Source organism: Rattus norvegicus, chromosome 1 (genome assembly GCF_021556685.1).
Source record: "Rattus norvegicus strain SHRSP/BbbUtx chromosome 1, alternate assembly SHRSP_T2T, whole genome shotgun sequence".
Taxonomy (NCBI): Eukaryota; Metazoa; Chordata; class Mammalia; order Rodentia; family Muridae; genus Rattus; species Rattus norvegicus.
Window position 1 is genome coordinate 89,803,036 of NC_141534.1, and position 14,908 is coordinate 89,817,943.

The 14,908-nt window shown below is 51.2% G+C and overlaps 1 protein-coding gene across 1 annotated transcript; it reads left to right on the forward strand.

Annotated features, from left to right (window-relative positions):
- The first annotated feature begins 9,562 nt into the window (after window positions 1-9,562).
- On the forward strand, window positions 9,563-14,726 carry Pglyrp1 (peptidoglycan recognition protein 1). Its single transcript, NM_053373.1, is given in 3 exon segments — window positions 9,563-9,832; window positions 13,586-13,707; window positions 14,489-14,726. Coding segments are annotated over 3 exon segments (552 nt in total). The 5' UTR covers window positions 9,563-9,581; the 3' UTR covers window positions 14,668-14,726.
- The last annotated feature ends 182 nt before the right edge of the window (window positions 14,727-14,908 follow it).

A 14,908-nucleotide genomic window follows, 5' to 3' on the forward strand; every position in this document is an offset into this window, starting at 1 on the left:
TCCTGTGACTACATGTTTAAAGAAGTGTCCCCTAGCTGAGTGAGCAGGGGCTTATAAAGGTAGCAACCACAAGTTTGGTAGGTCCCGTTGACGTAGCTGTGATGGCTGTTAGCAAGCATGACGGGATATAAGATTGAGACACAGCTGTGTAACCACGTTGTCCTATCACTGATCAGGAAGCCTTGAAGTTGCAGAAACAGCGATCGTCTGAGTGAGTTATGGAACCCGTAAAGGGCTGTACATACCTGAGAGTCAGGCTGCCCTCAAATTTAGTCTGAGGTCAGGTAGGATTGAGCAAATGGGTTTTTCTTAGTTTATATCCACAGCCCTTGAAATTTTTACTTTTATTTTTTTAATTCACTTTACATCCGGATCACAGCCCACCCTCCCTCCTCTTCTTCTTCCTGTCCCACCCTTACAAGTCCCTCCCCCTATTACCGCTTAGCCATTGAAGTTTTGACTTCAAGGCTGAGAACTGATATCTTGGCATAATCCCCTGATCGATAGCTTCCTGCCCCCCCCCCCAAAAAAAAGAAAAGAAAAAAGACTACACTTCCCAGCTACCTTTGCGGGCAAGCAACGTAACTCCCTTTCAGAGAGAGAGAGAGAGAGAGAGAGAGAGAGAGAGAGAGAGAGAGAGAGAGAGAGAGAGAGAGAGATCCTCTCCTATACAAAGTCACAGACATCTTTTCCTGCAGGAGCTCTCTCATCCGCCCACGAGGATGGGACTATGCCCCTTTGCCATGACTAAGAGGGCTCCCGTCTCTTCAGGGTCAGATGCCTCTTTTTGCTTTCCCTCTCTTTTAAGCCGCTTCAGAAATTTTACATTGACAATCTGGTTTTCATATCATAGTTATGTGTTGTGCATTAAATACCTGCCTATGTTTGTGTGTTTCCAGGACCCTTAGCCGGGAGCAGCAGCCTGGCTCTCCTAACGTCCCCACAGTCGGCCCCCATGGAGACACGCAGAGCTCAGCCAAGGCGAGATCGCCAGCTACAGATGAAGGAAGAGCTGAAAAGCCAAGGTGAGGCTCCGACAGTGGTCCAGCAGGACCATCGCAAACCTAGTCACTCTCTGCACCTTCTCTGACTTCTCATGGGCTGACCACATTAATTTTGGCTTCCCTTATGAATGCGAGCTGGCTTCCAGAAGTTCCATGGTTATAATCTTCCTCCAAGAACATCAGTAGCTTCGTGTATTTTCCTTTGTTTCCCAACAAGAGCCAGACAGATCTTTCAAAGATGCAAAATCACTCACGGAACTCTGAACTCCCAAGTACCCCTCTGTGAGTCGGTCCCTAAATGCCCTAGGAATGAAATGCAAGCCCCACCCCCACACACACCCCAGTGCTTTCCAAACCAACAATTCCTCCAGCGTGCTTTAGAAGTTCCCGCCGGCTGGTCTTTCCTCTCCTCCCTACCCTCCTGGCTTTTCTTGAGTTGGAAACTCAAGATGGAGAGACGGAATGTGTGACTTTGGGACATCAGCAAAAATGCCGCTGGTAGATCACTGCGATTGCCTCTGCGGCTAACAGAAGTGAGCTGCTCTGAGGCAGGAGACCGGACAGGAGGGAGCGGCGGGAGTGGGGATGGGGGGTACCTAACAGAAACCCCCCATACAGGTTCAGCGGCAGCTTTTGCATGCTGGTAAGAAAGCCCAACAAATGTGGGCATGGCACCCTCTGGTGGAAAAAGAAGAGGACTGAGGGAACCCCGTGCATCCTGACTCCCCTCACTGAAATCCCGGAGGTCAAAATTAATAATGGTCCCAGAATTCTGAAACTTCCAGGCAACCAGAGTAATTGTGTGAAATGTAACGTGTTTCTTTTGTTAGTAGTCCCTGTGGGTTTTTTTTTTATTTACATCTCTTCTTATCCACTAAGATCTGTAAAGATAAAATCCTCTCTTGTTCACAGCCCTTGTTCCTATAAGAGGAGGTTGGAGCACATGGTAGGTGCTCAGTAAATTATACGGGACGCTGTTCACTGCCTTCGGCTTACACTGTTGAGTCTTCACACAAAGGAAGGAGTCTCTTAAGGACCGGGGGATGTGTCTGCCCCCACTTTGGATCAGACCCAAGATCCTAAGATCCAACATAGAGTTAGCAGCCTGCTTGCAGAACCTGTACAAGCTGCTTCCCTGAAGTAGTAAGCAAGGGGTCAGATGAAACCCGAAAGCCCTGTCTCTGATATGAAGAGATCGGGGGCACGATTTGTGGGGTACCCAAGGAGCCCCCACGGTGGGACAGGAGGAAAGAGACAGGTGGGCTGTAAGTTAGGAGCCAGCAGCAGGTTCTCCCAAAGACTCCACGTTCCTAAACTGAATGTTTTATGTTGTTTTGGTTTGTAAATCATCTATGTTTTGCCTGAAAGTACATAGGTGCACCACATAGGTCATGCACGGTGCCCATGGAGTTGAAGAGGATGGCATCCCCTGGAACTGGGATTACTGATGGTTGTAAACTGCCGTGTGGGTACTGGGACCCAAGCCTGGGTTCTCTGCAAGGCAAAAAGTGCTCACAACTGCTGAGCCATCTCCCAGTGGGCCAAACTTTTAACATACCCACGAGTTCTTCAACCCCACCAGGACTTTCATCCTTAAATCGTAGGAGGGTCAGGAAAAGAAAGCTTTCAAACAAAGGTTGTGAAAACACCTGGGAGGTAGCTGAGTGTCGTAGTGGTGGGGCAAGGAGCAAGTTCCTCCTCTCAGTAAAGAGGAAGGAAGCTTACTATCATGCAAGGTTCCCAGATGTTGGGCAAGGTGCCTGATACCAAAATGACCTGTCCCTCCACCCCGCTCCTGTGCCGACTCCCAAGAGAGCTGTGGTCTACCGCAGAAGAAATCCATTGTGTGTTTTTGTTGGGGACAGGGCCTCTTGCAGCCCCTACACTAGCAGCTCCAGATGCTATGTCAAAGACAGAACCTAGTAACACAGCAGAAATGGCTACCCTCTTAATCCGACTCTCTGGAGGTGCTAGCTGGTTGAAGACCTAGAAATCGTCAGTCCTAGTTACAACCAGGCTATGAATGCACAGAGTGGGTCCCGAGGTACTAGAAGTTAGGCAGCACGGGAGAGGCCTCCCATACAGGATCTCAAAAAGGGGAGGGGACCTAGAGTATAGGAGGTGTTGCTAACCCTACGTAAGGCATAAGGTAGGAGAGACACCAAGTCACCACGAGTGTCAGGGGTTAATTTGGTCCAGGCCTCCTTCAGTGTCTGATTCTTTTTATTTGCCCTGATCTCTGGGGTCTGTATGCACAATGTGATTTCCAATCGGTCCCCAGAACCTGTGCTAGAGATTGAGTTACCTGAGAGGTGAGTGCTGCTCCATTGTCAGAAAGAAGCAGGGTAGGCAATCCACACCTGGGCATGATGTCTTCCAGAAGCTTCTTTGCCACCACATTGGCAGTCTCCTTTGTAGGGCAGGCTTCTACCCATCCTGAAAAGGTGTCTATAGAAACTAGCAAATACTTATATCCATATGTTTCTGTATATTATTTCTGTATACTCTATTTCCCAACTAGCCCTGGCCATTGACCCCTGGCTCTGGACCCTGGAGCAGCTCCTTGACTGGGGTCTGAGGGGTTCACAGCCTGAGAGGTGGCACAGTCTGAGATCACCTGATCAGCCAAGTGTCCTAAGTCAAATATTTGTACCTTGTCCCTCACAGCTTACGGTGACCAGGTGTGAAGCTTGACGAATCTGATGGGTTAGCAAACTCCACTAGGAGGGTGCACCCTCCAGAGGTCAGCAACCATCATGTCTTCTGCAAACTCCTTGGCATTTCGTCTGATGTCATCGGTCTTCAGCCTCGGGGATGGCTGGGAGCAGCAGGTAAGAGGGGAGGTGCAGCACAGCCACCAGGATGTCAGCAGTGGAAGCTTGGGTGGCCTCCCTTTTGGCTTTATCAGCTCTCCTATTCCCTCAGGCTGTTTCTGATGTCCCTTTCTGATGCCCTGGGGCAATGAATCATGGCCACTTTGAGAGGAAGCCATGATGCCTTTTTTTTTTTTTTAAGATTTATTCATTTATTATATATAAGTACACTGTAACTGTCTTCAGATACACCAGAAGAGGGCATCAGATCTCTTTACAGATGGTTGTGAGCCACCATGTGGTTGCTGGGAATTGAACTCAGGACCTCTGGAAGAGCAGTCGGGGCTCTTAACCACTGAGCCATCTCTCCAGCCCGCCATGATGCCTTATTAAGCAAGTATTCCTTCCCTTTCTTTTTCTTTTTCTTTTTTTTTTTTTTTTTTTTTTTTTTTTTTGAGCTGGGGACCGAACCCAGGGCCTTGTGCTTGCTAGGCAAGTGCTCTACCACTGAGCTAAATCCCCAACCCCTTCCTTCCCTTTCTTGATGGTTTTTCCTTCAGCAATCAATAATCCCATCTGCTGTCTGTAAATGTTAGCTATGGCTCCTTTTGCCAGTCTTAAGGCCTGGGTTAGAGCCTTTAGCTCAGCTTGCTGGGGTGAAGTTCCTGGCGGCCAAAACAACTGCCCAAGAAACAGAGTCCTAGTCCATTACCACAGCCCCTGCACACGTGATTCCACTCTGGACGAAGCTGCTCCCACCTGTGAAATAGATACGTTCTGGGTCTGGCCAGGGTGTGTCAGTCAAGTCTGGCATGATGTTCTGGACGTGCCCCAGAGCTGTAGAGCAGTCATGCTGCCCGTCTGAGGATGGGTCAGGGAGCAGGGTGGCTGGGTTTAGGGCAGATGATGGGTTATATCGTATGTGAGGGGGATTCAAAAGTAGAGCCTGAAAGTGCCCCAGTCTGGCATTGGACAGCCACTGGCTGGGTGGATCCTTGAGGGTCCCCTCAATAACATGGGGGTGGTGATAGCAAGTCCCTGCCCTGTGGTTATTTGGTCAGCAGCCTTGACTAACAGGGCAGCGTCAGCCATGATCCAGAGGCAGACAAGCCGTCCTTGGGCCACCAGGTCCAGCTTCTTAGATAAATAAGCCACAGGCCTTTGGGTGAGCACTGCCTTTGCTATCCCCTTTCTCTGATCCACGTACGGATGGAAAGTTTGTGAATGTCCAGGAGAGCTCACAGCCAGTGCCTCCAACAAGGCTCTTCCTAGAAGCCATATCCATCTCAGGGGTCCATTCTAGTTTGTCTTCTTAGCCCCTGGTGGCCGTATATAACAGTTTGGCTATCTCAGTGAACCCTGGCACCCAAAGTCTACAAAACCCGGCAGATCCTGGAAATTCCCGTATTTGCCTCCGGGTTGATGGGACTGGGGTGCTAAGGATGGTTGCTTCCGGAGCATCTGACAGCACGCACTGGTCAGCCTCTCTTGAATATGTACCTCAGGTAGGTGACCGTGACAAAGCTGGGCCTTCTTAGCAGACACTTGGTAGCCAAGTCTCGTGGTCTCCTGGCGTGACTCCAAGTCAGGGGCAGGAAATACACACTGGAGCGCAGTCACTTGAGAGGGGCCCTGCTGGTGCTCTCCCAAGTCCTCATGCAGTGCCTCCCCTGAGGCAAGTGTGTCCAAGTCACTTGTTGTCCCTGTAAGCCTCTCTCCCAGTCTTGCCATTCAAAAGCAAATAGAGGCTGGCTTTGGGGTACCAGAGGCAGATGCAAAGCCATTCAGGGGCTGAAGCTTCCGATAGGTGTCAGGGGCACCTTGGTTAACAGAAGCCATGTTCACAGCTGGCAGGTGCTCTGGGCTTCTGGGTCAAAAAAGAGTGTAGGTCCTGTAGGCTTCAAAAAGTCTTTGTAGACATTTCCTGGGCTCTCATTCTTTCCGTGTCACCTGGCTCACCTTAGATGTTTGTGGGCTGCGTGGCAGCCTCTCTGAGGCCCCCCTATCAGAACCCGGTGGTGGACCCAGAGCCTCTCCCTACCTTCAACAGTGTTACAGTCCCAGCTAGGCTGAGTCCAAGGAAAGGCTGCAGCCTGGACTTAAGTGGGCAGCCCATTTGCTCCTGATGGCTCCCATGATCCTCTCTGTCCTCTGTGGTGAAGAGGACCTGGAGCAGCTGCTGAAGGTCATTCCCAGGTGGGCAGGTGAGTCAGTGTGGTTGAATCTAAAGACCTGTGAGAGTGACGGTCTTTCTAAGACCGGGAAGTCCTGTAACTTCCAACTGTAAAGATCACTACTGGTAAATGACACCCACGTCTCCCCTGAGCATCTGGGAATCCTGTAGCCCAGAGGGGTAAAGCCATGGTAGACAGAGAGGTAAAGCCATGGTAGAGTCTGGGCCAGAGTGTGAGGTGGACTCCAAGTGGAATCAGGAGAGTCAGAAGTCAGGGGGTCGGGGGCTGCTCCTCCCTTGGTCTATGCAGGAGGAGGACAGACATCTGACTCGGGAGCAGAAAGGGGGCTTGAGGAAGGCAGGGGGCCAAGGCCGACCCTCCCCGGACCATCTTACTTTATAGGTGGGCCATTCATTCCTGCAAAAGATGGTTAGTCTGCAGGCATAAACACCCAGACAAGTCTTCTGAGACTCCGCAAGAGTCCTTAAAATGGTTCAGGACCAAGCCCAGTGGGGTGATTTGTGCCAGTCCCATCCTAGGAATCAAAGAACATTTTGTACGAGAGGACGGGAAGTACAAACAGAATATACACAGACATTCCGGGAAAACAAACACAAACCAAAGGTCGCCTCAGACAGTCTTCCTCCCTGTGTGTGGGAATGCAGATGAGAACTAGAAGCTCTCCAGCTTCCAGTAGGGGGTCTAGAGCATCCTGTGCTCCCTGTCTGGGTGACAGAGGGGACAGAAGAGCACTGCCTGCCAGGGACACACCATGAATCTGAGTCCTTTTTTTTAGTTGTTTTTTTTTTTTTTTTTTCCGGAGCTGGGGACCGAACCCAGGGCCTTGCACTTGAGCTAAATTTAGCTACCACTGAGCTAAATCCCCAACCCATCTGAGTCCTTCTTTACCGCCTCTTGTTCCCTCTCCTCTCGTGTCCAGGACCCCAGACGGTACACAGTAGCACATAACAGGTACTCAACAGTTGCTAGGTGACTGAACGGATGTACAGTCGTGGGGCTCTTCCCTGCTAGCTGTGTGTGTGTGTGTGTGTGTGAGAGAGAGAGAGAGAGAGAGAGAGAGAGAGAGAGAGAGAGAGAGAGAGAGAGAGAGAGAGACAGAGACAGAGACAGAGAGAGAGAGAGAGAGACATACAGACAGACAGAGACACAGACAGACGGACAGACAGACAGACAGACAGACACGAGTGCAACTGATTAAGAGACCAGGAGAGGAGGTTGGATACCCTGGAGCTGGACTTACAGTCAGCCCTGAGTGCCTACTGTGGGAGCTGGGAGCAGCCCTAGGCCCCCTGCAAGCGCAGACAGTGCCCTTGAGCACTGAGCCGCCTCCCCAGCCCCTCTTCCTGTTATCTTCCCACAGAGCCCGTTACTAATATTCCCACTCCCTCCCACCACCTCCTTCCGCCTGCATTTTGCTTCCTCTCCCTTCAGTGGTCTCCCAGCATATATTCTGGCCCTGTGTGACCAAAGCTCAGACCTGACTTAGCCTGTTCTGAAGGTCATCCTCAATGCTAGTGATATTCTTACACTGTCGCTGTCTTCAGATACACCAGAAGAGGGCATCGGATCCCATTACAGATGGTTGTGAGCCACCATGTGGTTGCTGGGATTTGACCTCTGGGAGAGCAGTCAGTGCTCTTAAACCCGTCCCCACTAGTAATGTTCTTTAGTCATTTATCAGACCCTTACAGTGAATTGCAATTGCCTCACTGTTGCTGACAGCATGTGCTGCACTTATTCCAGATGATTCCACCATCAAAACCTTTACCTTGTTACACCTGAACATGCTGAACATGTATGGCCTACTATGTTCCCATGGGGACTCTATAGAACTGTGAGAGAGAAGAACCTCAAGGAACCTTAGTTTTAATATTACAAAGCAGAACTTGGGGCATGGCTCAGTGGTAGAGCCCCTGCCTAGAATCCCCCAATGAGGGGCTGGGGACATGGCTCAGTGGTAGAGCCCCTGCCTAGAACCCCCCAGTGAGGGGCTGGGGGCATGGCTCAGTGGTAGAGCCCCTGCCTAGAACCCCCCAGTGAGGGGCTGGGGGCGTGGCTCAGTGGTAGAGCCCCTGCCTAGACTCCCCCAGTGAGGGGCTGGGGGCATGGCTCAGTGGTAGAGCCCCTGCCTAGATTCCCCCAGTGAGGGGCTGGGGGCATGGCTCAGTGGTAGAGCCCTGCCTAGACTCCCCCAGTGAGGGGCTGTGTCATAGGACAGTGGTAAAGTGCTCACCTTCCAAACACAGGCCCTGAGTTCCATCTGTAGCACAACAACAACAAAAATAAATAAATAAATAAATAAATAAATAAATAAATAAATAAATGTGTGTGTGTGTGTGTGTGTGTGTGTGTGTGTGTGTGTGTGTATTTACTTTTGAGCAAACAGATTTACTGAAGAGAAGCAAGAAAGAACGTGAGAGGCTCCAAGGGAGGAACACCCAAAACCATTTAAAGTGAAAGCAGAGAACAAGGCTGTCTGCCCTGATTTCCCTAGTGTAGGAGGCATGGGAACGGGAATCTGGGTGGGACAGAAGCCCCGTGAAAACTGTCCACAAGCTCTGAATGAATGTGACCCCTCTGCCCCCAGAGTCGCTTCTCTCCAGAGCAGAACTGCTATGGTCACCCATGCAAACCACACTACAGACAGGAGCTGACCTGAGGGCGTAGTAGTGACACACACAACACAATGTGCCAGGCACCCAAGGGCCAAACCCCAGTTCATTCTGATCAACCCTGGGGGCGTCAAACACCTTGTTACCACCTCCATACTGCAGTCAGACAAATGGGCACAGAGAGGTTCAGTCGTCAGTGTGGGCTCACACAGCAGAAAATGGCTGGAGATCCGATGCAGGCACCCTGGCTCTGATTCTGACTCTGGACAGAGAGCACTACTGCCTGCTGTTTCTTGGGTAGCAACTTCCAGTCGCCAAGCATTTTCCTCACCTGTGAAATGGGCATCAACACACTTAGCCTCCTGTCCTGCCTCGTGGGGCTGGGCATCTTCAGACTGGGACCCAGGGGATCTGCAGTCAGGTGCGGTGGCCGTGTACACCTGTACCTTCGGTACTTGGAATGTGGGATCAAGAGGATCAGGAGTTGATCTTTGGCTAAGTTGTGAGTTCAAAGTCATCCTAAGCTACATGAGATGCTTACACAGGAACACATTGTTAAAGGGCACCTTTGCCAGCCCCAGCTGGAGGAAGGAAGTTTGTGTCAAAGCCCTGGGCCCCTCACCTATGCAAGTTCCTGGTAGGTTACACAATGCCCCCACTGAGATCCAAGCCTTGGAAATTCCAGAAAACCTCTGGATGCTCCAGTCCTTTGTGCCCTTCCTCACTAGAGCCTGTCTCCCCACCTACCCCACACTCAGCAAAGCCTACATCACTGTAGCCCACCCTTGTTAACACAGGAAGCTGAGTCTGGGGTACTCTGAGACGAGGGCTGGAACGTCCCGCCCAGATGTGAAGCAAGCCCTTCCTCTGCACCCCCACCCTCCCCAGAAGATAAAGTGCACAGGGCCAGGGCCTGACTCATACACAGCCCTGACAGCCGTGTGCAGCACGTCCAGCATGTTGTTTGCCTGGGCTCTCTTCCCTGCCCTCCTGGGCCTGGCAGACTCCTGCTGTTTCGTCGTGCCCCGCAGTGAGTGGAAGGCCCTGCCATCCGAGTGCTCCAAGGGCCTGAAGAAACCAGTCCGCTACGTGGTGATCTCACACACAGCCGGCAGCTTCTGCAGTAGCCCAGACTCCTGTGAACAGCAGGCCCGCAATGTGCAGCTTTACCAAATGAAACAGCTGGGCTGGTGCGATGTAGCCTACAAGTGAGTACGGAGTGGGCTAAAGGAGGTCGACCACACCTCCTTTAGTGTTGAGTGCTTTCTCCCCTCTAAGAGGGGACAGGCTTTGCTTCACACATAAGGTGTCTGTCCCCTGCTATACTTTCATATATATATATATATATATATATATATATATATATATATATATATATATATATATATATATATGTCCTAAAGGTCCGAGCCTTTCTGGGACAACACCAGGGCAACTGAGCCTTGTAACAAGTCCTAGCGTCAGTGGGCATAGTGCTGCCAGGGAAAGATGCTCAGGGCCCAGCTTCCTCTTCCACAAAGGCCAATGGTATTATGGCCCCTAATACCAAATACCCAGGAAACTGGCTAGCACGTGGAAGGAGCCCCAAATCTATGGGGCCGGGGGTGGGGTTGGCAGGGACCCAGAAGTCATGGTGAGGATTGAGGTCAGACAGTATCCACAGAAGATTCTGGGTGAGGGACAGGCACAGATTGACCCAGGTGTTAAGAGGCTCCCACTGTCTGGCCACAAAGGAGCTGGGGTCTGCTTCAATGGACCCTGAGGAACACAGCCATCTGTCACACCTGCTCCAGTGTCACAGGCCGGGCTGTCATGCCTGGGCCTGTCTCCAAAAGGAATATTTGAACCCTGTGACTTCTAAGGCTGAGCTAAGAGCCAAATCGCCTGCAGAATTTACTGGAAATGCTGGTTCCAGTTCATAAGCCCACCCTGCCAACGCCAGAGAGCCAGAAGCCTGAAAGGGGTCTTCAGGCCACTCCACCCAAGATTTTATCATTCTAAGGCTCCAACATCACAGTTCCTTCCCAGGATTGAAGTGGGGTGCAGGGAAGCCTGAACTGGGGCCACAGCCTTGAGCCTCTTTCCTTGCCTATGTTTAGTTTGCTTTCTTCCTTCTTTCCTTCCTTCCATCCATCCATCCATCCATCCATCCATCCGTGTGTGTGTGTGTGTGTGTGTGTGTGTGTGTGTGTGTTTCTGTGTATGTGGGTGTGTGTACACCACAGTGAAATGTCTGTACATCACGTGTGTGCAAGAGCCCTAGAGGTCAGAAGAGGGCGCTGGATCCCCTTGACGTTGAGTTACAAGTTGTGAGCCACCATGTGGGTCCTGGGAATCAAACCCAGGTCCTCTGCAAGAGCAGTAAGCACCCTTAACCACTGAGCCATCTCTCCAGCGCCTATATGAAGCTCTTGACTATGCCTATCTTATGATGGTGGCTGAGGTTGGCAGGCATCCCTGTAAAATCCACAGTGTCTCCACCTAAGGCCAGGTGGTGTGAATGTTTGGGCATCATAATGCACAGGGGATAAGGAGTCAGCCAATGGCTTCCCTGCTGGTGGACCTGGTATCTCACTAAAGTGACAGGGCTTTTGTCCCTGTGCTGAAGACAGGCTTGCTTCACATATACTGAAGTGTCCACTAGTCTTCCAGAGAGAATCTTTCATAAAAGCCAATGGCCTGCCAAGACACCAGGCTTCTTAAGTCTAGCTCTGGGTGCCCATGTCCCCATCTTGATCCAGTCTCCTGCAAGGCAGGCCTGAGCTGGCTTCCTAAGAGGCAGCCAGGGGCTTGGGTTCCAAGTTCCAGCATCCTCTGCCTCATCAGCACCTCAGAGGTTGAATCTTCTATCGCCCAACTCCAAGCTGCTGATCTAGTTCCAAGGTGCCCCATGTGGGAGCGGCTCTCAGTTGAGATTTGGCGAGTGAGTGGAATTCACAGTTCTGCCACCGGGCCAGCACTGGAGACGCAGCCTCCACCCTTGAGTCCACAATCACACTTGGGAGGACCCCAGAGTCAAGGCGGGCTGGACCAAAGCAAGCGTCCATGGACACACACTCTACACTCGTGTACTTGGCTGGGGGCAGCCACATGGCACAATGTCTGTGTGGAGGTCAGGACAACCTGCAGGAATCAGCCAGTTCACTCCTGTTGGAAGGCTGGACCCACTGGGGGCCTGCCCCAACCTTACGGGAACTGTACGGGAAGGGACACAGCATCGGATGAAGACTGAAGCCTTGATCCCTGGCCTTGTAATCTTATGATTTGTGCTATAACAAGCACTGGTTTCTTTCCTCTCTGGCTCAAGGACCTCTTGCTGGCAAAAGATCTGGGACTCATTAATTCTTCATGTACCAGAGAGAAATAAAGTCCTTTACACAGGCAAATACACACACACACACACACACACACACATGCGCGCACACACACACACACTCTGGTGGTCAGGCCCAACCACCTGTCTCCATCAACTCCATAAGTATTTAGGCATGCCTACCTACATTCACTTACAGCTACACACGTACATACAGACAAACAGACATATACATTTTGTAGAAGAGGCTGAGCCCCAAATGCCATGCACATACATTTAGATGGAGGGAGGGAGGATGGATGGGTGGGTGGGTGGGTGGATGGATGGGTGGGTAGATGGATGGATGGGTGGGTGGATGGATGGGTGGGTGGATGGATGGGTGGGTGGGTGGGTGGATGGGTGGGTGGATGGATGGGTGGGTGGGTGGGTGGGTGGATGGGTGGCCCAGAGTTTCCCAAGCCACACTTTATTTCTTTTCTCTGACCTGTTTAATAGACAAAAGTTCTTAGAAACTTACCTCATAGATAACATGTTACACAAAGGGGGAGTTACAGAAGGATGCTGACAGTAAGTTCAAGGCAGTGTTTCATTCTGTAAGTTCAAAGCAACCGTTTCACACGGCCTGGCTTTACCACAGTGTTCACCTGTGGCTTCATCCTTGGACCTGACCTAGAATGAATGTCCTCTTCGTCACACATTTGTGCCAAGCCTACTTCTCTCTTTAGTGTAACTGAAAGCTCACTGTATTCCCCATTATGCAGCCTTTACTTACTATTCTAGGAGGAGGGCACATTCTACTCTTGATTCTAATTTTATTATATCTTTCTGGCAAAACAACTAAAACTATTTCTAACACTTTCTTCCTAGAATTATTTGAATCAAATCAGGAATTCTATAAAATCAGTAATTCACCTAAACAGCATTAATCCATAACAGCTCATCCAATCTCTAGGGCATTTACTCAGGGGGGGGGGGGGCTGATGCCCAGGAGTCCTCAGGCCATGTAATAGTGACAGGACAGGCATCGGCTGCAAAGCAACCCTGAGATGAAGGATTGGGACCTTGCCTCTCAGAGCTCACCCATCGCAGACCATGCAAAAACCGTGGGTCATCTCCAGGAAAGTCACCTGCTAGTCCCAGCCTCTCCTAGATGGCTCCCGACAGGTCCCAGAGACAGAACTCAGTTGTCAAGTTTAGTACGGGGCCTTTACTGGATGAGCCCTCTCACTGGCCCAAGGACAGATTTCTGAGGCGCAGAGAGAGCCCTCTGAGCCTGTGGCTTTGTGCAAGTAAGTGGCTTTCTGGTCCCTAATTGTCAGTTTAGCCTGTGGGAAGGCAGCAGTACCAACATCAGGGGGCTGATGTGGGGTGGGGTGAGTGCACAGGCATGGGGAGGCAGGAGGAGACAATAAATCCCAACCTTCCCTACAGGCGACGGTTTGCTGTGTGGTTAATGATGTGATTTCTATGACCGTGGACCCCTCTAACTCCATGTAAAATGGGGGTTGGGGAAGCTCACCAGCTGCTACAAAGATTCCTGGCAAGGAACAGCGGTGCAATAAATGGGTGTGGTTGCCGTAATACTGTAGATGAGTGAAGGATGCTGAGGCCCCTCCTACCCTTATCAAGCTCCGCCCCTCCTTCACAGCTTCCTCATTGGAGAGGATGGTCATGTCTACGAAGGCCGAGGCTGGACCATCAAGGGTGACCACACAGGGCCCATCTGGAACCCCATGTCTATCGGCATCACCTTCATGGGTGACTACTCACGTAAGTACTCAAGGCCCTGGGCTGGGGACGGTGTGGGGAGTAAAGGGGCCTACAGGCTCCGCCACCTATGCTCGTGGTCTCTGGTCCGAGAGCTCAAGTCCTGTACCTCATTCTTCTCTGGATAATGTGGTCATTTAGACTCTATGCTGGGAGTAGCTGGCCTGCACTAAATTGGGGAGGGGGGAGCCAAAAACAGCAGTATACAGGTGTAACACCAGTAGTCCTCAGGGGGAAACAAAAGGATTGTGAGCTTAAGACCCTGTCTCAATAAAATAAAACACAGTAGCACCCACAGCTCAGTGGCTGCATACTTGCCTAGCATGCACAAGGCTCCAGATCCAAAGAGCATGGTGCAGACCTTGATCTCAGGCCCTGGCAGCTGGTAACGAGATCAGTTCAAGCTGATCCCCTTCTGCAACACAAGAGTTCCAGGCCAGCCTGGGCGAGGCCCTGCCTCAAATCAACCCGTTAATTCCTTAGGCACCTAAGACATGTTTCACAGGTCACAGCTAATTGTGTGGACAAGACCCAGCCGCCTAGGAGCAGAGGAGGGCCAGGGCCAAGTGACAATCGTAACAGGCAATGCTTGCTAAGGGGCCCCTGTGCTAGGCTCCCTTTTGTGGTTTATTGAGTTAACTATTTATCTTCCACAGCCATATGGGTAGATGCCTGATTTTCTCCTCATGGATGAGGAAGCAGAGACAGAGGGCAGTTTACCCACACCCCTCTACCCTTCAAAAAAGCCCATCTAACTTTCTGCATCTCGCCCCTCCCCTTGCAGACCGGGTACCTGCAAAGCGGGCTCTCCGTGCTGCCCTAAATCTTCTGAAATGTGGGGTGTCTGAGGGCTTCCTGAGATCTAACTATGAGGTCAAAGGACATCGAGATGTGCAAAGCACTCTGTCTCCAGGTGACCAGCTCTACGAGATCATCCAAAGCTGGGACCACTACCGAGAGTGAGATCTTGAGACCTTGTGGAGTTCCCACCCTGAAATCCCTCCTACCACCTGCTGCTTCCCAGTGACCCCAATAAAGACGCAGCCCCACCATGCTCCAGAGAAGCTTGGCCACATGACCCCTTCATTACCTCTCCACACATCTCTAGTCATTCCTCCTGCTCACACCGAGCCATCCTCACTGGTGCAGAAAACCCAACTGCTCAGTGCTGATCTAAGACCCCAGAGGGCCTAGCTCTGAATCA